The sequence below is a fragment of the Equus caballus genome, chromosome 17 (genome assembly GCF_041296265.1).
Source record: "Equus caballus isolate H_3958 breed thoroughbred chromosome 17, TB-T2T, whole genome shotgun sequence".
In the NCBI taxonomy this organism is placed as follows: domain Eukaryota; kingdom Metazoa; phylum Chordata; class Mammalia; order Perissodactyla; family Equidae; genus Equus; species Equus caballus.
This window is the reverse complement of record NC_091700.1, coordinates 85,411,048-85,435,578: the sequence shown is the minus strand read 5'-3', so window position 1 is coordinate 85,435,578 and position 24,531 is coordinate 85,411,048. Positions and strand designations below refer to the sequence as shown.

Below are 24,531 nucleotides of genomic sequence, written 5' to 3'. Positions count from 1 at the left end.
TGTGCCTACTGATGGCCACAGTGAAGAGTCTTGACTCCCATTAAATTTGTGCTCTTAAGTTAGAGTATTTCTCTCCTGAGTTAACTCAACGGTCTTTCTCAGTGAACCTTAATTGGAAGTAACTCTCCCCATCACATCGCCACACATATAAGATACATGAGAAGTCCTGAGGGCTTCAAACTCCAATGTCTAGGAGGCTTGTCTGCTTCAGTATTAGTTCATTTAGGAAAAGGTCATTTTTCTTCTTACATCCACAGGTACAACTTAAAGAAGCCGTGGAAGATCTTCCTGGTAAAATGGATACTGAATTAGCAGAAGCAGGATCGAACTTTAGTGTGGGACAGAGACAGTTGGTGTGCCTTGCCAGGGCTATTCTCAGGAAAAATCGGATATTGATAATTGACGAAGCGACAGCAAATGTAGATCTAAGGTACGGAGCTGAGGTCCATGTAACCTGGAATATGAATTTTTAATGTGATGAATGGGAAACATTTAATGATGCTGAGAAATTTTTCTAAGTGCTGTCTTTGCCCAAAAGATCTCTCTTAATAATCTCTTTAATTCTGGAAATCAGAGGAGGAAACCAAAACATGTTATATGGTGTTAATGATATTGTTAGGCATCCTAAGAGAGCTAGATTCCCAAATTCAACTCCTGATAGTTTCAAGCAGTTTGGAGGGAAGAGTATTTTCTGTTGTCTTATGAAAAATGATTTTTGTAAGTAGACTTTTTGTGCTTAGTTTTTAAAGAACAAAATCATGCTTAAAGTATTGATTTTTAAAAACATTATAAAAATATCATATGATTTTTTTAAGTCTTGTCCGTCTTTCCTGAACTAAATTCGACTTCTTTGATTCCAGAACTGATGAGTTAATACAGAAAAAAATCCGTGAGAAATTTGCTCATTGCACTGTGCTAACCATCGCGCACAGGTTGAACACGATTATTGACAGCGACAAGATTATGGTAAGACTCTCACCTCCAGAATTGTAGTTGTTTATGTTCAATTTTTCAATTTATCCTTTCTTGTTAAACTTGATAGAGAGGGGCCGGCCCCGTGGCCAAGTGGTTAAGTTCGCGCGCTCTGCTTTGGCTCCCTGAGGTTTCACTGGTTCAGATCCTGGGCACGGACATGGCACCGGTCGTCAGGCCATGCTGAGGCAATGTCCCACATAGCACAACCAGAGGCACTCACAACTAGAATAGACAACTATGTACTGGGGGGTTTGGGAAGAAGAAGAAGAAAAAAAAAAGATTGGCAACAGTTGTTAGCTCAGGTGCCAATCTTTAAAAAAAAACTTGATAGAAAGCTCCAATAAGTTAATTTTCTGTTAATTTTTCCTCTCATTCCTGACAATAATTCAAGTGCTTTACTACACATTCGGAATATGCTATTAAATAATATATCTAGTAATTTTACATTTTCATATTAAACTTATTTGAATTGTCATTTTTCTTTAAGATGGCCAACCATCAAAATATTTCAAATCCAAGATATGGCCTCGTATTACAGATTGGTAGAATGCAGTCATTTTTGCTGTGTCACAGTTGTGGCAGCATTTTGGATTCCTTTAATCAAAAAATTAGCCTTTTGTTTAGACTGCCAGGAGGTTGTTGGGTAAGGTTGCAGAATTTCTCAGCTGTTGGGACGTTCATAAGACATGCTGTCAGATTGGAATCTATGAGGAGAAAGGGCCTAGTCAGAAAATAAAGTATTTCAACGGAAAGGATTTAATATAGGACATTTGTTACATAGTAATTGGAGGGCTGGAAGATTGAAAGGAAACACTGAGGTGATAATTTTAGGAAACAACTACCATGCCCTAGACAGATCTCCAGGCCTAGGAACTAGAGGAGAGGCCCTAAAGAGTGTACTTAGACCTCCAAGGACGGGCCACTGCCCAGCTGCTGGTCCTATTTGTGAAGCTGGTTCTCAATGTGTTACTAAAAGACGGAGGCTGGATCCAGGTCCCACTGCTGGGGTGATGCTCGAAGGAGTAGCACAAACCAGGCAGACACTTGCTTTGCATTGCACCTTCAGTCTTCCTTCTAGTGCCTGCTACTGGCAGAACCTAACAAAGAGCCAATTGGCCAAAGAACCTCTGAAATGTGGTTTGCAGCCCTAGTGTCACAGACGAAAGTGTAGAAAGAAAGATAGATTGAGGCTGAGAGACTAGATAAACAACCAGCAAGTCTTACACAGTAGATCCGGGCACTGCACACATGGCCGGCCCCAAGCTTTGGTCTCTAGATTTAGTATCTAGTATCTTCCTTCCAGGTTTGATTGGCTCTTTCTTCTGTAATAATTCAGTCTTTCCTTATCTTTATTTCCTTCCTCTCTCCCTCCCTTCCTCTCTTTCTTCTTCTCTCGTTTTCTCCTTTCCATCTATTGCTTGCTCAGTTTCAGTAAATCGTAGGATGTAGCTATACAAAATGAAAAGGAAATCATCCCTTAAAGGAAAAACCTTTGGCTGCAGATAAGCCCAAACATGGGAGTTATTTTCAGGCTAACCCCAAGCCTGTGGCAGTGGACAGATTTTCATACATCTTGTGGACGCCAGCTGTTGTCATTAGATACCACAGTATCCGGTGATACTCTAGTGATGAAGAAGGAAATAGATAAAGAAGGCCTGTGTAGTACATGAGAAGCAACAGATGGAGTTAACCAGATTTTTATGGTCTATACTAATCGAGGTTAAATGATCAGTAATAAAACGATCATTAATATCCATACTTCCTTATGGCCAGTGATAGTGGAGCTGTCTCTTGACTTCTTGGGCATTTTCTGGAATATTACTTCCCACCCTTCTTCACATGCATTGTTGGATGTAATAATCAGTGGGGGCATTGAGAAGATACCAGACTGTCAGCACTGAAGCAGTGCCTTTGGCCTTGTCACTCTCCAGAGCTGGACGTGTAGAGAAATGAGCTCTGGCGAGGTAGACAGCAGGAGTGGGGCCTTCCTAACCAAAAGGATGTTTTGAGCCTTAAGCAGTGCAGCTGGTCATCTGGATTAGAACGTCATAGCAGGAAGCAGACCACTCCAGTAGGCCTTTGTGAGTGACCATGTGACATTCCAAGACTGCAAGACAGTGACTCTTAGATTCCAGAAACAGTGTTTATCATTGAGCATCCTTAGTCATTCATTTTGTGTTCTTGAATGATGATTGGAGAAATAACTTTTCATTTCTACTTTTTACCTGTCACTTTGTTGTTCTCATCTCTCAGCGTTGGTTTTCTCAGACTGTCCCCAAAAGTATTCTTTTTCAACAATGAATGAGTGATGCTGTGAAGTGTACCTGTTTCAGGTACTTTGTCAGGCTTTAGATGCAGCGGCAGAAAGATGGCTTGATCTCTGGCTCAGTTGGGGACCCATTCAAATGAAACCTTTGCTCCTAGATGTACCATATACATTTATTTTTGGGTTTTGGTAGTACAACATTGATGGTAGCAGCTTCCTTTTATTATAGAATACTTAGAAATACTGTCACTTGGGAACATATGGTTGGTTAGGGTAACAGCAGGAAGGACAGAATTTGGCAGACTTACCAGATGGCCACTCCTAAATCTTATCCATCAGCACTTGACCCACAGGCATGAATGTTTGTATCCCCTTAACCAGTCAGCTTTGTTGCCATTATCTAAATATGTCCCGTTGTTGAATGGTTTACTTACCAACATCTGTGGTAAATTTCAAGAACCTCAAATTTTTCTCTCTTGATCGATATCTTTGTCCGAATCCTTAACTTGGTTTTACAAAGTACTTACAGTCAAGCCCCTCCCTCCCTCTCTAGGCTTGTCCCACTCTGCTCTCCCTCTTTCCTTTGTGGTTAAAACCATGTTGATCGTCGTTCAGTTCTTCAGATGCAGCATTCACTCTCACTCTTAGAATTGTATCCTCTCTCATGACCGGTTGTTGGTGGCTTAGACTAAAGTGCTTGCAATGGAGGTGATGAGATGTTGGATTTGGGATAGAGAATGCAGTAGAGTCAAGTGAGCTGTGTGATGGATTGAATGTGGGATACGAGGGGAGAGATGGGAGTTGCTGCTGGTTTCTAGGTATGGGGCCTGAGCATCTGGGTAAGTGAGGAACACTGAGGGAGAAGTCAGTTTGGAGAAGGCAAATGCAAGAATTCTCTTGAGAGCATGTTACCTCTGTGTTGGCTGACCTTGTTGTCTGTGGTGGACCTTGCGTTTTACCATGGAGCTGCCCTTCCCACTCCCAGCACCAGTGTTGAGAGACCTTTCATTTAGGGCTCACTGGCCAAGAGTTCATCAGTGATGTCACAGGAGGTCCCACCAGGAGATGTCAGCTTGGCCGCTTGTTTACATCCTGGTCAGAGCTGGTTTCTGTTGCATTCCCTTTGGTAAGGAATGGTAGGATTAGACTTCTGGGGACCCAAGAGGCATGCACTCCCTAGCTTCAGAGTTGGGCACTTGTCCTCTATACTCCACCACCCCAAGTTTCAGGCTTATATTTTAGTCTAGAGCTTCTGGTTACCAGTTGGTTTTCAATTCGACAGAACACCATAAATAATATTCTTTCTCAAACCTGTGATTTTTGAAGCAATTTTTGTTTTCTTGCTTGCTTTAGAAATACCTGTTTCCTTTCCAGAAAGCAAGCAATTGTCTGTTCTGTTATTCTGAGAGCTTTAAGGACATAAAGACAAGTCAATCAGCTGCAAAGCCTAATGCTCCAGAGGGCAGGCGGCCAGCCTTGGGGAGTGGCTGGGGAAGTGACGGATGCTAATGAAGGGCATAACCAACAGTGTTGTCATCATAAAGTCGCGTAATTGCAAGTGCTTAAGGTGTAATAATTACATTTTGTTGCACTGGTGAATACTTCTGCACAAAGACAGATGGATATGGTTTTGTTTACTGTAAGTAAATCAGACAAAAGGCTTGTTGGAAAACAACTGTGACCTAATTAATAGCTTTGCTTATGTGTTGGCTTTCCAAAGGGATTTACCCAGTTTTGGTTCATTAAGCACCATTAATGTGTTAGGCTTAGAATTCTATTTTACAAAGATGTTCTCTCAATTTTAACTTTATTAAACATGATGTAGTCATAATGACAGCTAATTTAATCTTCCTCATTTGCTCAGTTGCCACAAAACAGTGGAGCAAGACAGACAAATTAGAAATCCTCTTTCTCCTAATACTCACCACTATCTCTACATTAAAGACAGCTTCTTCCTTGTAGTTTTTAGGATTAGCTGGTTACTCGAGACCTGTTTTCTCTTCAACCAATAGGACAGCTTTTTCCTCCAATCCCTGCACACCACAGTCCTTACAACACCCATGGATTCCCCCTAGGAGCGTGAGCAAAGGAAGAACATGAAAATCGGTAGCTGTTCTAACAATATTGTTATCTGTATTCAACGTTTTCACTGTCAGCATTAGGTAATTCTTTGGGAATGAATTATGGAGGCCCAAAACCAAGGCTAAGAAACTCAGTTGCCACCTCTTCTGTTTATAGGCAATCCTACGGTTTTATCTTCTTCACCTTTCTCCCTAAACACAAACCTCTTTTTAATAGAGTTTTTCCCAGAGAAATCAAAACTAGAAACTCTTGTGACATACCCACCTGGAAGAACATAAAACAACTCAGAGCTAACTAGAGTTTTATTTAAATTCTATTTTTCATCTTCATGCAACTTTTCTTTAATACATGGCCACAATTAGAACATTTCAGAAGAGAAAAAAGCTCCTTTCGAAATAGGCCAAGAGATTTCATTCAAGTTTTCGGAGGGAAAAATAACTAATATGAAGGTAGAAGGCGTCCACTGGGAGAAGTACTTTATGAGAGGGGGGATACAAGCAATCGCTGGGGCTTTGGGGAATAGCTGTGGAGGTCACCTTGACCCGGCTGAGAAGAATCATTTGCCATTTCAAGATCTAAGGAAGAATTTTGAGTAATACTTCCCACAGAGAAAATCACAGGCACCCATTTTACCAACGAGGGACCCCACTTCCGAGGATTGAGAACTGTCCCTGTGCCCCCTCATCACCTGGCAGCCGAAAGCAGACGTCTGACTCTCAGATCCTCTCCTCCCCGCTCGATTTGTCACCAAGTGGGATCTCCCTTTATTGCATGTCTCCATGTTGAAAGCTGTTCCGAACATCTCTTGTCCTGTCGTCAGGCTTTCCTCCGCCCTGCCCTGCCCCTCACCTCTCCCTGTAGTCACCCCACTATCACGGATGGCACCCTGCCAATTAAAATGAATTAAATTATTTTGCAATGGCTTCATTTAGTTTTTATATCTAGGACAGCTCCCTGGAGTATCTGCAGATGCACAGGCCCGATACACACATCTTCCTTGAGCTTATGTAACTGACTGACTCATCCAACATAATGTATTTTTCCCTAACCCACTAGAGAGCTACAGCCGATTTGAGGTTGGCGTTCCTGGAGAGATCCTGGTCCCAGGGATTGCTGTCACACTGACTTGAATGTGTGGTTTAGGTTGTAGTTTGAGTTGGGTTACGGGAAGAGTGGGGACACAGCGGGAGACTTCAGGAGCCGTTTCTTATGGATATAAAAATTCAAAATTATACTTGTTTTTCTGTGCAAAAAGGAAATTCAGAGTTGCTTTATGTTTACTTATTCTGAGAACTGTAGAATCTTTGAGGAAACCAGTAAATGTAAAGGCTGCGTGGGTAAAATTCTGTCCGTGGCCTGATTTCCGGCTGTATCCCAACACAGTTGGTGAATCTCCTGACCTTAGTCTGCACTGCACCCTTGCTCCTCCCAACCCTCCCTCCTCTCTGACTGTGCCTTCTCTTCTTTTTCTTTTCCAATATTTGGTGTAAATGAGTTTCAAGCCTCCACCTTCAACCCTGGTCTCTCTCTCCCTCACTTTTCCTCCCCTTCTTGCCCGTAGCCATCAGCCTGAAGCATGTAGTCCCCCAAGTGTACATCCACAATCCTATAACCCCTGTATCCTGCTGCCTTAGCATTTCCCAGTGCTGGCTAGACTCTTTCCCCCCTTGATCTCACCCTGCAGTCTTGCCAAACCACACCACTGGGCAGTTACCCACTCATGCCCTGAATTTACTTGCCTTTGTATTTAACTTGCAACCAGCAAATATTGTGTGCCTGTTTCTTCTCATATACAAGACCAGGGCCTGGAGATGCTGCAGTGAACAAGGGAAACCACATAACCTTCCCATAAGTAGTTGACAGGCTCGCCTCCAGCCTTCTTGTCCCATGCTGTTCCCTATGTCTGGAATGACCACTGTCCACCACCACCCCCCCCCCCCCCCCAACCATTTCTGCCTGTCCAAGTCTATCCATTTTTCAAGGCTCAGTTCACTGCTCTCTCTCCTTCTGGAAGCTTGTCCTCAGAACCTCTGGCCACATGTCATTTTTTCTGCTGTTAGCCTCTTTTTTGTTTGCTTTTCTTCTTGCATTATAGACACTTGAGGATTTTCTCCTCTCTTTTTTTTCAATATAGTCTCCCTAAAAGCAGGGGTTGTAGCTTACATATCTTTGCCTCTTCCACAGCATCTAGCATAATGACATGAGTGCAGTTAAGTAGGTAGTAAATGTTTGCGGAATAAATTCAGGAATTAATGAGAGTTTACTTAAATTTTCTCCAAATGTGCTTTGGCCATGTATTACTTACTCTTTTAAATCCTGATAGTTTAATAAAATTGATTTTCTTTTTCTGTGAGTATATACCAGCCACACAGTAAATAATTTGAGCCCCGAACATAGTAAAGTTGCAATGGAAAGTGGACAGGGGAAATGTTAATGTTTATAGGCATATTTTCTTAACTTATACAGAGGTAATATACTATCCATATGGGAAGGTATCTTAGAAAATTGAATGTTAAAATTCTCATCTCCCTTATTTAACTTCTGATAATAAATAATCTAACAGTGTAATTCTCTGGGAACTCACATGGAGAGGAAAGAATATAGGTTCAGACCTGGGTTCAAATCCTAACTCTGCCATCTACAGATTCTGCAGCCTTGGTCAAGTTATTTAATTTAACTGCACTTCTGTCTTCATCTCTGGCCGTGAGCGTCTTGACAGACTGTGCCTTGCTCATCTTTGAATCTCCGGTTCCTAGAACAGTGCTTTGGTAATAGGTACTCACTTAATATTTGATGGATGGATGGATTGATGGGAGGATGGAAGAAATGATAGAGGAATGAAAGGATGGGTGGATCGATAGATGAATGGGTAGGTGGGTGGATGGTGGGTGGGTGGGTAGATGGATGGAAATTATTTACCGTGTTTGTCTACTCTATCTTGAGAATTAACAGTGATAACTGTAAAGCATGTGGCACAGTGAGTGCTCAACCCCCAACGATTTTTATTTTCCTCTTCAAATTCAAAAGACTGCTAGTTATGGGATGAGTGTATTGATCTTAAAGTAGCCATATTCTTTGTTACACTGCATTTATATACCAGGGCATCCCATCTCTCAAACCTTGTGAATTCTTCTATTTGGGGCTATACTAATGCAGTTCATTTGAAAATACTATATTTTGTTTTAATGCATATCAAAAGAGCATTAAAGAGGTATATTTATTTTTACATTTTTAAAGTATTATCTTACAGAAGTTAAAATTTAGCTTTTAATAAATTATCAGGCATTATAGCAAATTACCACAGTTCTATCATTCCCCCCCCCAATTGAAAACTCCCCTTATAAAAGATAATGCACAGCCACTAGGTTGCTAAGAGTTACAAGGCTCAAAAACTTTGGCCAAAATGATCTTTCTGTCATTTACATTGTTAATCCTGTTGCTTTTTGAGAGTATTCTGGGGTTTTTTTCTGGTTCTGCCTTTTTAGATACAGGTCAGTTCTGAGAACTATTCATCTCAGTGGCAGGCATGTGTTTTCAGACAATATGAGAGAAAATGGAAAGATTTACTATTCACTAAAATTTTAATAAATAAAGTAGAAAGTTGGACAAGGACAAAATATTAGTAATACTTTGCTTTCATTAAAAATTATATAAAGTCTTTTTAGTCAGAGAACTCATTTTCCACCAACTCTGAAGTGGTGATTTTTAAAAGTTTACTTGTTGGTTTTGCAGAAGATAAAGTTCTTCATTGTATGAAGTAATTTGATTCACTTATTTACTTAGTCTTTGGCATGAGAGAGACCTGTATTTTAAAATTGCATTTTTTCTTCTTCTTCCACGTCAGGAGGAGTGGTTGTGGCCTGTAATGCCGTGCTTAAGTAAAATTACACATTCGGGGCATCTAAATTGGCATGCCAAATTATAGGACATTTTAATTATTATGTGGATGTGACAGATTCAATTATTCTTGAACTCTTTTGAGAAAGCTGCCCTGAGCAGTGATTCACAGTAGTAAACAAAAGATTAACAGGAAAATGCCCTTTATGAGACTTAATAAATGTTTCCGATTAGATACCATGGGACAGAATTAACTGCCCTGCCTAGATGTGAAAAAACAACCTGAGTGTTGCTTAGCGTTTCAGCATATTCTCTTAAGATAAATTCACTCTAAATATGGCCTAAATGAAGAACTAAGTACCACTTAACATCAGAACTGTTTTCCTAGGTATGTCATTTGGGCCAATTGTTTCAGACGCTTTCTTCCCTCTAAAACCATTAGCAAAAGCCCCTAATAAGTAGCAATGCAGAGTTAAGAGCCCCTTCTTCTCCCTTTCAATTTCCAGCGGACGTATTAATGAGCAGTAAAATGGCTGAAAGGCAGGCAGCTGAAGAAAGAGAAAAGAAGAAGCAGGGAAAGATAATTGTGAAAACGGATACTCAGATCCTCGGCAATTCAGATCAGGCTGCCCCCGCGTGCTTTGCGGGCTGTGATCACTGGAATTTGGAGCTCAATTTCTTAATTGCTTCTTTAGTCTTATCCAAAAAGAAAATTGGATTTCTGGAGATTTCTTCTGTGCAGAGCAATTATGCTAAAGCTGCTTAGGTAGCAGCTCTTTTAGCCAGCCTTTCACTCTCCGAATAATAAACCACAACCAAAGCCAACTGCACGAAACACCTTAACCTCAGCAACAAGGGTTTTGTCCCCTCTTACCAGCTGACATGTTCCGGGACCCTAAAGAAATTCCAGAAGCATTTCCTTCTTTTCCCAGCATTGCTCAGATTCTGTCAAACCAGCTCGGCAATTAATTTGCTGTCAGGTCACTGCCCTCTGGTTTGTATGCCACCACCCTACTTTTTAGATAAATTGAGTTTGATTTTCTTAAACCAAGAAATTTCCCAACTCTAAATGTACGTATAAATAGCCCTCAAAGCTCAGAGTCTGAGAGCTAAAAGCACTAACTAATGATAACAACCCAAAATGCCCTTGGCAGATAGAAAATGCCACGGGACTGCTGAGTGCCCATAATCAGAGTCTAAAACTTTCATTTTCTTCCTTTCCTATAACATTATAATAATAAAAGGTCGGGTTAGGCCTTTGTCTGCCTAGTAAAACAGGGTAATCAAACCATTTAAACACCAGCCAGACCTACCACCCAAATAGATTCTCTCTATTCTCCCTCGGCTGCCTCTTTCCGAAATATTGTCTCAGTTATAATATGTTGCTGTGAAACATTGTGTGCTAATGGGTTTCTTTCTGCTGATTAACAGGTTTTGGATTCAGGAAGGCTGAAAGAATATGATGAGCCCTATGTTTTGCTGCAAAATAGAGATAGCCTATTTTACAAGATGGTGCAACAACTGGGCAAGGCAGAAGCTGCTGCCCTCACTGAAACAGCAAAACAGGTGAGTGGGCCTCGAGGAGTTGTAATTAAAGTTCGTCTCCACCGTTCACTCCTCGCAATCTGGCACCAGGGGTACGGTAACGAGCACTCTGTGCCCTTTTCAATTATAAGTCTCCGGAGATGAAGCTTCATGACTGGGTCTTAACACGTCCCATGTTGAAGTCAGGTCTGCTGAGAATCGGCAGAAGCGGTGGGGGTGGGGTGCAGGCATGTACACGTGCACGTGTGCAAGCAGGTACCTCTGAGAGGAGAGAGATTTCAGATTGGCCTTTTCACACATTTGGACTCTAGGATGGGATTCTCACATAGCACAGAATAGTCATGTTTTGCAGACCCATTACATTTCATTCTAATTGGTGCTCAGCACATTTGAGATGGAAATGCTGTCAAGGCACGTGCAGAAAATTTGAGAGTTTGAGGGAAAAAATGTGGTATGTTGTTCATTGGGTCTGGAAAGATCTACCACAGAAATGTGTAGATTGCTTTTGTTTTCTATTTTATAATTTGTAAAGAAAACTCCTACATGGTACTGTCACTTTCTCCCAGGTTTCTCCCTCCTTCTTCATTGTTTAGAATTAGGGCCATTTGTTCCTCTTATGCTTCCTCTACCTTCTAGAAGATGAAATTGTTATCAGGACAAATCCAGAATTTATAATACCTTAATGCTGTAGTCTGAATGGTGCTGGAAGCGTTACAACGCATTTTCACAGACATGATGCGTGGGACAGTCCTAAGCGCTGTATATGCTTAATGACTAACCTTCAGTTTACATGGTTTCTTTCCAACAACCATGATGTCGTAGCATCTCATTCTACAGATGTGATATCTGAGGTTTGGTTTGAGGGCTAAGCCAGTGTCACGCAGCCACCTATAATTCCTTCTGGAAAGAGTGGCAGTTGAATTGATGGAAGGATAGCAGAAAGGAAGGAAAGTGATGTTCTTGGCACTTGAGACACATGGCTTGGGGTGGAATGAGACTTCCAGCTGTCTGTGGTGAGGCTCCCCATCAGAACTGTTCATCTCTGGGTGTCAGAATTATGGGTGCATTTTTCCTTCTTCATACTTTTCTGCGTTTCCCAGATTTTCACTGTAAGTAGACTAAAATTGCTTGTGTAATATTTAAAATATCTATTAAAGACAACAGAATAAGAAAAACATGTCCCAGTATATGAAAGATTTATCTAGAGTACAGCCTAAATTCCCTTCTGTCACTGTTTCTCCTCACTCCTTCTTAGAAAAGAAGAGCTGTACCTTTCACTGTTCATACCTTATTTCTTTGAATCCTGCTTCCATCCTAAAAACTGTTCAGTAAAGGTGTGTTTGTGTGTGCACAGTGCTATGCTGGGTACTAACAAATGTGTTAGACATGCCCCCTAGACACTGGCAGTGTAAACCCAAGAACTGAGAAGAGCAGAGATATTCGGTTTGTGTGTTGAGCAACTGCGAAGATGAGGCAAGAGGAGGTTCTGACAGTTCCGTGCCATGCACTGCGCTGTGATAAAGGTTCTCTCACTGTTAGACCTATCTGACAGGCCGAGACTTGGAAAGGGAAAGGAAATCGCCCGAGGTCACATAGCTCTGAATAATTGGCAGAGTCAGAGCTCACACCTAGGTTTAGGGACGATAAAGTCTGCGTTCTGAACTTTTCCTAAGTACTTACACTCTGTATGAATGTAAGAGGCTACACTTAGAGCCCTGTGTTTTTTTAATGCCTGAAATTCACGGTGTGCTTTCATCTACTGGAGCGTCTCCCAGTCGAAGCTTCCCTCGTAAGACCTGATCAGTCATCTGGGATTCCCTGTATTATCTAGTCACACAACAGCCAGGAATCTTGCAAACTCTTTGTTCTTTGACCTCAGGCATTTCACATCAAAGAGATGTGTCCTCACCCACATGCCAAAGTCTCCCATTTTAAGAATGTGTGATCATCTTATATTATCAAGATGTTGAGTAATGAGAAATGGATCACAGAATTTTAGATAGGTCCAGATAACATAAGATAATAGAGTTCAGCACCCTCATTTTGCAGATGAGGAAACTAAGGCCCCTTAGAAAGAAGGTCTCCCTCTCTCTACATAACTAGTGTTACACTCGTTTGCAGCACATACCGAATTTAAAATCTGTTCTTTCAGTAAATGTTTTAATTCAAGTGTAATATTCATACAGAAAAGTACGTAGCTCATAGAATTAGAAATCTTGTGATTCCTGGTCCAATAATCTTGCACCTAATTTAACAATATTGATGGTAAGTTACATTTGTGTAGTTCTTTATAATTTATTTTACATAGTTTACGCAGTTCTAGTGTATATGATTTCACTTAATCCTCATGGCAGTTAAGTGGGGGATAATCCTTATCCCACTTCAGGGATGAAGAGAGTGGGTCAAGGGCTCACCTAACGTCACAGAGCTGGTCCATGGAGGGCAGAGGGTGAATTGCTGGGCAAGGTTGAGTGCCACCCTAAGTACTGCGTTCCGTGTCAAGTTTGAAAACGCTGCTCCTTCGTTCATGTGATATCCAAGGTGGGGCCAGTCACCCAAGTTCACACGGTGGCAGTACATCACTCCTGGGTTTCAGTCCTACCACTGGCTTGGGTCATCTCCATGGAGAGACATGAGGAAATACGTATCTTGATTCTTATCCTAGTTGAATATCTTGACATTATTTCTGCATATGCTTGGTCCTCTTAGGAGAACAAGCTGTCAGGTTGTCAGCTTTTAAATGTGCAAGCATCAAATGTCAATGCATCATTCAGAGCTGTAACACAGGAGGATTAGCCTAAATCAACAGGCTTTTCACTCTAACAGATTAGAGTTCATTTGTTTAAAAAGGAAACTCAACATCTGGGAAAAGGTACCTCCAAGTCACATTTTCTTGACCACACAGTTGCTTTTCTGAAAATGCTGGTGCAGCCAGCTGAATCACTCTCTGATTGACCCTTATAGATGATCCATGAGATAGTAGAGAAGGTACTCTTTGGATACATAAAGCTGAAGGGCACCTTAGTCTACTAGGGCTGCCATAACAAAGTACCACAGAATACCGGGCTTAAACAGAAGTTTTTCCTCACAGTTCTGGAGGCTGGAATTGTGAGAGCAAGTGTCAGCAGGCTTGGTTTCTTCTGACGCCTCTCTCCTTGGCTTGTAGATGGCTGTCTTCTCTCTGTGTTGTCTGTATCCTAGTCTCCTCTTATAAGGACACCAGTCAGATTAGGGCCCACGTGTATGACTTCATTTTAATTAATTGACCTTATGTCCAAATACAGTTACATTCTGAGGTCCTGGGGGGTTAAGACTTCAACATATAAATTTGGGGGGCATACAGTTCAGCCTATTAGAAGGAACAAATGCCTATCCTTCATCCTTTCTTAAGATGAAGGAGACCTAACTGAGGCTTTTTGAAGTTCCTTTGTTCCCAATGTGTAACAGAGGTGCCATTTTTTCTGTTCATGAAATCACCCAATACCAACCCCAAAGTTACAGAATCCTAATATCCTAGGTTTGAGGAACATGGACCAATTTGAATAAGTGGAAGAGGCACTTAGCAGCCACATGGCCTTTTATGTCACCCAAGGTCTCTGAGCCCCAGGGTCGTCATCTGTAATGAGGATTTCCAGGACTGCCCGGCTTCTTCACACCGTTATTACAAAGGTCGGATGAGACAGTGTGTGTTCAAGGGTTTTGAAGAATGCAGAGCATTTTACCAATATAGAAGAATCCTACCTGTCGATAATAAAAGTTGGATCATTTTTTTAAAGGCTATAGATTGAACCCTTAATTTCCAGTAGTAACAAAAGAAGTATCCAAAGTTCTTCTAAGTAGTTTAGAGACTCTAAATAATTAAAGTTTAACAATCAGTTTTTTAATAGGTGACTCTTGCTAATGCTACAAAATTCAAAAAGTTTACAGTTTTTTAAAATAATTTTTAAAAATTTATAAATAAAATGTAAATCATTCTTCTACTCCTCTCATGACACAGCTCCTCCTCCAGGATGGCGCCCAGCACCATTTTCAGCTGTTCTGCTGATGTCTTCTGTGCATCAATATGAACATATGCATCTATGGCCTTTCTGTTTTTTAAGCTCAATATTAGCTGTTCCTTACTTTTTTCATTTAATATTGTATCAATTCATGTGGTTATCCCATTCTTTTGAATGGCTACATAGTATTTATGCTTTCTCCTCTCCCTGCTACCCATTTTTTCCTTCTAATTAAGTCACCTTTTTTCTTTTTTCTCCCCAAAGAATGAGCTCTCAGGTTTACTTACTAGCTTTTGTATTCTGTTTTACAGTTTGTCAATTTCTGCTTTTATCTTTATTCCTTCCTTTGGTTAATTTTGTTGTTGCTTCTTGAATGCATTTGTTTTCATTCTTTGTTAGTATGGTATTTTAAGGCTGTGAACTTTCCTCTGAATACTGTTCTAGCTATATCGCATAGGTTCTGGTGTGTAGTGCTTTTGTCATAGTTAAGTTTCTATATATAAATTCTGCAATTTTGGTTTTGATTTTCTCTTTGGCCCAAAAATTATATGAGAAGGAGGTCTTTAAATTTTTTGTTTGTTTTCTATTTTACTCATCAGTGTTGACTTTCATTGCCTTGCAATCAAAAAGTATGGTCTGTACTGTTTCCACACATACATAGTATTTATTATTTTTTGTGTGTGTCCTAGTACCTCAGTAGTTTTTGTGAATATTCCTTGGGCATTTAAAAAGATAGACTTTTGTCTGTTTAAGGTGTGGAGTTTAATAACTTTTAATTAGATCTACTCTGTTAATTACATTATTTCAGTCTTCCCTGTCTATATCTGTTTTGGTCCATGTGATATGTCTTGGACTTAGAAAGGTGAATTAGTCTCATATTCTAACAGGTTTCACTTTGTAGTTCCTGTAATGTTTCTTTTGGTAGTTTTGATGCTATGATTTTTCAGTCCGTAGATATTTATGACTTGGGTTTTCTCTATGAATTCTATTTTCTACTATTTTAAAGTGCCTTTCTTTGATTCATTTAATGCTTTTGATCCTGGATACAGGCTGGTTCAAAACTAAGACTGAGTCCCCTGCTTCTACTTTGTTTTCCTTTACCTGGTGTGTCTTTGATTATTTTTAATTTCAGGTTGTACATGGGTCTCCTGTAAATGGCATGTAGTTAGGTTTAGCTCTGAGATTTAATCTTAGCCTTTTTGTTTTTTTAACAAATGACTTGACTCCATTTATATTTATTGAGGTTATAAGTATGTTTTATCTTAGCTCTGTCATGTTATGCTTTCAATTTTTAGTGTTCTTCTTTTTTAATCTTTTAATTTGTAGTCTCTAATTTTTGTTTCTTGGCTCATTGTTTTACGTATGTTCCTCTCATCTAGGAATACTCTATTTCTTTTTTATTGACTCCCGTTATAAACAATGACAATATATATTCCCTCTCTCTGTTCTACCACCAAATTTAGTTGTTTAAATGGTTTCTTTTAAAATTTTTACAATACTTAAGCCTCTATTCTTTGGCTTACTTCTTTTAAATGACACTTTCTTCATCTCTTAATTGGCCAAAGTTTCTCCTCTAGTATAGTGTTTTTCAAACTTCAGATTGTGATCCATTAGTGGGACTGCGAAATCTGCTTAGTCAGTCATAACCAGCATGTTTAAGAAATTAAATAGAAAAGAATGGAATGGAAAAAATAACAATGCATCTTTTGTAGTAATAGTAAGTATTTCATGAAATTCCTTTCAGTATAGATAAATATAGACAATGAATCTGTACTGAGTCTCAATGTAAAGTGAAATGGATTTATTATTGTGGGTGATAGTAAAAAAAAAAAAGGGGGGGGTTTAAAAACAATGCTCGGTGCTGTCTTAAAGGAGGGTTCATTGGAACTAGAATCCCTGACTTATTGCACATTTGAAATATTTGCTGCATCTCTAAATTTGCTGGATAAAATTCTTGGGTCACATTTTCTTTGGCTTAGTATGTTGTAGTCTTTGTTCCGAGGGCTTCTAGCATTGTTTATTCATATGGAGAAGCCTAAGGCCAAGTTAGACATAACTTGATCTTCTTTCCCAGATGCCCAAAGTATTCTTTATTTTGAAGGTCATTAGTTTTTCCTAGGATATCACGTACTCTTTTGGTCTCTGGATTCAAGTCGTCTTTTGTTTCTGGAACTTTACTTGAATTATATCTTTGAATTTTTTTTATTTGATTAGATTTGCCTCTTTACGGGTATCTATTTTATATGTGTTATATGTCCTTTGACTATTTTATAAAGCTATTTTCTTCCTAATCCTTTTTAATTCTTGACTAATTTTCAATTATTCTGCTTGCTTTCTTAATCCTGTCCTCCATGTCTCATCCTGTTTTTTCAACAGTGGCTAATCTTCTCTGTACTGCCTTCAGTAGGACTCTCATTTCTTTGATGTTTTCATTTTTCTCTTCCACTTCACTTTTGGCCTCTGTCAACTCATGTTTCATCATCTTCTGTTGCTGTGCCATATTTTCCTATACTTCAGGATCTCTGTTGTCCACAGGTTGATCTACATTTTCTTTGAATGTATTACATTATATTTTTTTGCAGTTTTCATCTGTTTAGTATTTTTTCATCCCTCATGTGCTTATTTTGTTCCTTTCCCTCACTTTGTGTATTTTACACATCCTGTACTACTTCTTTATTATTATTTCTACTACTCACTTTTGAATTAAGTGAGTTTTTCCTAGACCATATATTTACAGGATAGTTGTACCTGGGGCATCATTTCAGGCTAAAGGGAATTCTCTCTGCTTGACGTAGAAGCTCCTTATGATCCAGAGAGAGAATGTGTGTGTGTATACGAGAGAGAGAAATTGAGAATGCGTGTTCATTTAGCCTGTATTCCTCCCTAACCTGTAGAGATGGATGGTCACAATGCTACTTGCATTTCAGAATCTCACTTCTCCTAGGACCTCACCAATGTATGTGCTTCAGGCAAAGATGGGGATTCTCTGATTCCTCATTGACATGCCTTAGAATTCACCAGTTAGTTGGAGAACTATGCCTCTTCCACGATTGCTGAGATCTCCTCCCATAGGTAGCCTCTCTGTGTCTCGCCACAGCCTCATTGGATCCACTTACATATAGCAGCTCATCTGGGTATTTTTCCTTTTGGAATTTCATCAAAGATTGGGATTATTTTTTATCTCCCAATCTTTTTACTGTTGAGGGTGATTTCTGAGAGGATAAAGGGAGAGAAAATTCATTATTCCATTAACTTAAAAGCAGAAGTCCTCTCTAACTCTCCAGTACTCTGTAACTTTCATAATACACCTGCCAGCATGTACAGCAAAGTTAGACCTGCTTTAAAGGTGAAGAGTTTGTGAGTTACTGGGATTGACCTAGGGCCATACAGTTCAGTGAGAAGGAACTGACAGAGTCTTGAGCCAGAATTGAATATATTGAATGATGCCTTATGACTACAATGTATATCAAAGCTCTCTTGCTGGCCTTTAACCACGCAAGGGAGCTTTTATTGCTCTGTTGCTTTTAGTAAGATCTAGTTCCATGATGATGACTTTATTGACAAGCTAGAGTTTAAATACTAAACTTAGTTTCATTCTACATTAGAGGAACTGGAGTGAACCAAACCCAAGAGAAGGAAGGGAAGAGGGTCAAGAAAACCAACACTCATGGGTGTTATATTCTGCTTGCTCTGAACTTGAACTTTTATGGTATTGTCTGCTTCAATCTTGACAGCCATACTGAGCTGCCATTATTATCCCTTTTTTAACAAATGGAGAAACTGAGGCAGAAGAGCCCAAGTGACTTCTTAAAGTCACCAATTAGTGAGTGTTAGTACTCCAACTTCCGTAATTTTTTAACTATCTTTCTGCCTCCCAGGTTACCATAGTCACTGAATTAAAGGTGTCTCCACTATGACTCTGGGCTTCTGTAAAGATAAAATCAAAAGATCCACAAAAGGGCCTCCTAGACATTTTGTTTTCATTATTCAAGCCAGATAATGCTGCTGCTTTCCGTGGGCTAAGGGGCCACTTCTCTGAGCAGCATTCATAATCACACCCCACACTTAGCTCGGCGTGTTTTCAGCCTGCAGTGTGTAGCCATTAATTAGCTCCTATGAGGTAAGTCATTGTCTCATTTCACAGATGAGGCAGCTGGGATGGAGAGAGGTTAAGCGATTTTTCCAGGATCAGCAGTGAGTCCTAGGAGAGAGAGCTGAGACTGGACCTTTCCGACCCAGGCTTAGCCGAGGACTCTGCTGACGACTGTTGAGCCAGCTCCACCACCTTCCTAGCCTGCGCTGTGAAAAAGATGCCTTCTCACTTCTGCTGTTAGCTGGAGTGTGCTATAAAACAGGGCAACAGATGGGAAGAAGGAAGGTCAAGGATTTTAGACGTCAGGAAGCTCGTTTTCAGTATTCACTTTCAAGTATTTCAGACCATGAAGCTAAGACCATTTCGGTTAAAAGCTGCTAACAATAACATTTTCTTTATATAAAAAAAAATACATTGAAAGGGTTATGGGGAAAGGAACTAGCTTATTTGGGGAGGACTGTTAAGCAGTAGAAAATGAAATGTATTTCCATTGGTTCTTTTGGCTGTTTTTAGTTTCACCAAGAAATAGCTTTTTTTGGAGTACATAAATATGCAACTACATCAAATATGGCTAGCATAAAAAAATAGGTGAGGGGGCCGGCCCTGTGGTTAAGTTCGACACACTCTGCTTTGGCAGCCCACGTTACCTTCCCCAGCGCAGACCTACACCGCTGGTCACTGTAGCGACCCCCATAGAAAATAGAGGAAGATTGGCACAGATGTTAGCTCAGGGACACCCTTCCTCAAGTACAAAGGGGAAGATTGGTAATAGATGTTAGCTCTGTGCAAATCTTCCTCAGCAAAAGAAAAAAGGCAAGGGGGTGGAGATGATATGAAATTAGCCCCCCCAAAAAGGCCTTATTTTTAAATATTTTCGTTATAAATGCCCTCAGATTTTTCCCAGTGGGGTCCAAGCATTATTGGAGAATTACTTTTTCTCCTTAAGCGACTTTTTAGTATATAGTCTTTCATATGTAATGATGTTTTTGGAGTGGCAAGTATGCAAGCAACAAGAGAAAAAGAAAGTGTACTTAATATAAAGGTAGGTGTCCCCACACTTTTCTTTTTCGTATGTGAAGTCCATTATCTCCCATGGTAACTTTGTTGACAGCACCCACAAATATATTTGAAGCCAGGTTTTATAAAATAGATCCAGAATCTAAGAGACTCAGCTCATGACACGTGCCAGCCTCAGATAGATGGTACATTTTCTGTTTTAAAGACTCAAACAAAACTTTCACATTCTTCTTTTGAAAAAAAAAAAATTACATTTGAAGTCCTTTTTCACCCAAACACATTTTGAGATAAGAGCTCACAAGTCTTGACATTATTTCATTTTGTTATGCGCATCTGTCAAGGAACTGAGATACGATACAGCTACTAAAAACTGATGATTGTGGAACAGAGAAACTTGACAGCATTTCATTTCCTTTATGTTCTGATTATACGTTTATCAGAAAACCTGTATCTCTTCTAGTTCAGCTAGAAATTGGTAGAATTCAGGAACTCAAAGGCTTGGCAAAGATCTGTCCTATTATTTGGTATCGTCTTACATTTTAGAGAAGTTGCTTGGTTGAGTCATTGTTAAAGCTTTTGCTTCTCTTTTCATTATTATGGCCCACTATCCCCAGATCACATTTCTATAGGCCCTATAACTGCTTTGCGGCACAAATTAAACGCCGGGACATTTCATACATGTATGCCAGCATTTCAATGCTTGTCAATCAGAGTTTATAAAATATAAGGATTACAACCTGATATTAACATCCAAATCTATTGTGCTCATTTTATGTGTGAAAATGAGAAACCCTTGTGCAGACACTAGATTTCCCAGTCTCTTTGTCGTCCTATTTTTAATTTCTCTCCAGGTTTTGAGTCAGTAAAATGATTTTGCTTATCACTTTAATATAGTGATAAAACATCTGTGAATCAGAATGATCAGAACTGAAGTGGATCTATAGGTTGTTTGGCGTGAAAGCCACCCCTGTTGAGGGTTGTAATAGGGCTACTTCCTCCAGAGAATAAATGCCTCCTTGTTTTTTGGGGTTTTTTGGTGAGGAAGATTGGCCCTGACCTAACATCTGCTGCCAGTCTTCCTCTTTTTGCTTGAAGAAGATTGGCCCTGAACTAACATCCGTGCCAGTCTTCCTCTATTTTGTATATAGGACACCATCGTAGCATGGCTTGATGAATGGTGTGTAGGTCCACGCTCAGGATTCGAACCTGTGAACCACGGGCTGCCAAAGCTGAGCACACGAACTTGACCACTACGCCACTGGGCTGACCCCCATCCTTGTTTTTTAAATTGTGCCTCTACTAGTGATATAGGATTTGCTTCACATGAAGAAACGGACATAGAAATGCATTGCCTCAGGGAGGAGGACTTTAAAACTTTTAAACATGTTCTTTGTATGCTTTTTTTTTTTTTTTACAGGTGTACTTCAAAAGGAATTATCCTGCTATTACTCACAATGGCCATGTGGTTATGAACGTGTCCAATGGACAGCCCTCAGCCTTAACTATTTTTGAGACAGCACTGTGATTCTGCTGCATTGTCGTCTATTCTGAAGGCATTTTTTCAATGGTTTTTGCACTGTATAAACTATATTGTACTTTTTTCACACTAGCGAAACATATTTACACAGAGATGTTAGTTTATTTGAATTTTTCCTCCAACTTCACCCAATCATTTCAAACTCTAACAAAATGTTGTATTGTTTTTATTTATATGTGATAGTATTTTTTTTCCTTATTCAAATCAGAGGTGCAGGCCACCCATAAAAACTGTCTACCAGGTTTTGTGCCTTAAGAGACCCCAGACCCAAAGCCCATTTTATAAGGTGTAAGACAAAATTGTCACATATTTTTTTTTTTTACTGCCCCCAAGATTACATATTACTTTCCAGTTTTATCAGGAATTCTGTTTACTTGAAGACTGTGTGAAGTTGCCATTTTGTCTCACCACTTTCCTTAACATAACTAGGATCCGTTATTTTCCCTAAAGACCTCTGGTTAAAATAGTACAGATAAAACTAATAGGGGGGAAAAATATATATATATATATACACACACACACTTTAGTTTGTGACATTATAGTAGGAAGGGTCTGTCCCCCAGCCCCCAAAAAAGATAGTATGGTTAAAATACAGAAGGACAATATTTAATTGCATGTTCTAAAAGAGAATGAAGAGAAAATAATGCGTTCTCAAAATAGGAGCCCTTATAGGTGATTTGATATTGAAGGACTCAAGTGTGGTCGTCGATTGACGTTTAGACTGCACGACTCTGACATGGTAACCATTGCAGTTTTAGACTCAGCATGGCGATATTTTCAAAAAAGCCCAAACCACTAACTGGAATTCCTAAATAGGAAGTAGTAGTCTTATTTGGATTTCTGGTTTACTGACAGTTAACCCTCTGTTGACTATAAGCCTTTTGGTTTAGCCTTTATTGAAACCCTTTCCCAATTGCATGCATAGGCTCTCCTGACTTGGTGGTGAGAACTGAAAATTGTTGGAAACATTGACTGTAATTATGTCGTCTGTTCTCAGGATGCACCCAGAAGGTCCACTTTCATGAGCCTGCCCCGGTCAGTTTACTTTGGACCACTAAGAGCAGTTTGTTTCAGGTCTTTCTGATTAGTGATTCAACAAACCACAGTACTTCCTATGGCCTGCTGTGTACTGTATTTGAACTCTGGGTCTTCAGTTTTTCTCGATGGTGGTGTCTATGGTATGTTGAGCTCAAGCTGCTAAAGGTTTTACTGTCACGATTTTAAGTAGACTCTCAAGACCTCTCAGAATAAGGTGTAACCACCCTCAAATTGCATATGTTAACATATGTGCCTTCATATAGCTGGTTTGGGGACTCTTCAACAGAGAGAAACAGATGTTTTCTAGAATCAAGCCTTAAAAAGCACACCCACAGCAAATTACCAAAATACATTGAGTGCAGTTGCTGTTTGACTCTTTGTATTTAGGAATAATATAGTTAATGTTTAGTCCAGTAAATTGTTTAATAGTCATGGTGAGTATTTCAGGAAACTGACATGACAACAGTGATAATAATGCGGTTTGTTAAAACAGTGGAAATATGTGAAATATGTCTGTGTTTATTTGGTCTTTATAGGTTAAAATCAGTTAAATAAATATGTTTCTATTTTATTTCTGTTTTAACGTCATCATAGAATTTTTTAATGAAACGAAATTCAATTGAAATAAATGACAGTTTTCATCTCCATTCAGAGATCTGTATTCTTGTTCTTAGAGGGATAACTGACTCATGTCTCTGCTGTTGAAAGCCAGTGAGTCTTTCTGAGATCAAAAAATATCTTCCATTCTCAAAGGTTCTCTTAGCTAATTAGGTGTACCAAATATTATAAGCAAATAGGTGGGTTTCAGACGGATTGAAACAGTTGCCATTGAAGCAAGTCCAGTTGCACCCCTTCCATGAAGGAAGAATATTAGCTTATGCCCTAGACTTGAACAAGTATTAAATTGTTGAAGTTTTTGTTTTTTGAAAGGTAACTTTGCCCTAAACTAGCAAGAAACATCTGTTGCTGCTACATTTAAAACACTATGGAATAATGGTTCTCAAAGCGTGGTCCCTGGACCATCAGCATCACCTAAGAACTTGTTAGAAGTGCAGATTCTTGTATCTCACCCCAGATCTACTGAATCAGAAACTCTAGTGGGGCCCAGTAGTCTGTGTCTTAAAAACTCTAAATGTGATTCTGAGGCAGACAGAAGTCTGAGAACTTAGCTAGAACATAACTCCTAAAACTCATCAGGAAAAACACAGAAAGCCCAATTAGAGAAATGAACAAGAGACTTGAATAGGCACTTCACAAAAGAGAATATCCAAATGGCCAATAACTGGAAAAGTGCTCACTCTTGTTGGTAACTAGGGAAATGCAAATTAAAACCACCATGAGATACCACCAGACACCCAATGGAATGGCTAAAATTAAAAAGATTGAGAAGACCAATCAAGCACCAGTGGAGCAGTGGGAACTCGCATGCCCTGCTGTGTGTATATTGACAAAACGGCTTTGGAAAACAGTCTGACAGCATTTACTCTAGCTGCGCACCCTGTGATCTGTTGATTCTACTCCAAGGCTGTACACATGTGCTCCAAGAGATGTGTTTAAGGATGTTCCTAGAAACATAATTCTGGATAGCCCCAAACCGGAAATAATCCAGATGCTCAGCAGCGACAGCTGGTAAATGAACTATGATGCCATGGAATACTCTACAGCAACGAAAGCGATTCAACTACCTCGACAACGCAGGTGAATCTCAAAGACTGAAGAAGCCCGACCCAAAAGGACATTTATGATTCCATTTATACAAAGTTCCAACAACTGAACAACAGTGTTCAAAGTCAGAACAGGGCTTCACTTTGGGGAGGTGGAAGGTGGTGGTAATTGGAAAAAAAAAAAGGGCAGCTTCTAGGATGCTTAAATCATGGGGGTTTTTGGCTGCCTGATGGTTAGATCGGTATTCATTGGGCTCTTCATGTATTTTCTGCACTTTTCTGCTGTATGTCGTACTTCACAATTGTTACCTAAAAAGTTCTCAGCCTTGTCTTTCTTTTAGAATCTTATTCAAATTCAGTGGCTCAGTCGTCTAAAACTGAATAATCTGCATCTGGGAAGTTATCTGTGCTGAGGTCTTAAAATGTAAGGCTGTTCAAGGGTTGTCTGGTGGCCCATAGCAGATGGCCTCATTTGAAGC

General features: G+C 39.7%; 1 protein-coding gene across 1 annotated transcript in view; it reads left to right on the top strand.

Annotated features, from left to right (window-relative positions):
* Positions 1-23,035, top strand: part of ABCC4 (ATP binding cassette subfamily C member 4) — a 242,356-nt gene extending 219,321 nt beyond the window's left edge. Inside the window, exons 28-31 of the mRNA XM_023621723.2 lie at positions 258-430; positions 861-966; positions 10,592-10,726; positions 21,231-23,035. Coding sequence (XP_023477491.1) covers positions 258-430; positions 861-966; positions 10,592-10,726; positions 21,231-21,338 — 522 coding nt within the window. The 3' untranslated portion in view covers positions 21,339-23,035. The remainder of the gene's footprint in view (positions 1-257; positions 431-860; positions 967-10,591; positions 10,727-21,230) is intronic.
* Positions 23,036-24,531: the final 1,496 nt, after the last annotated feature.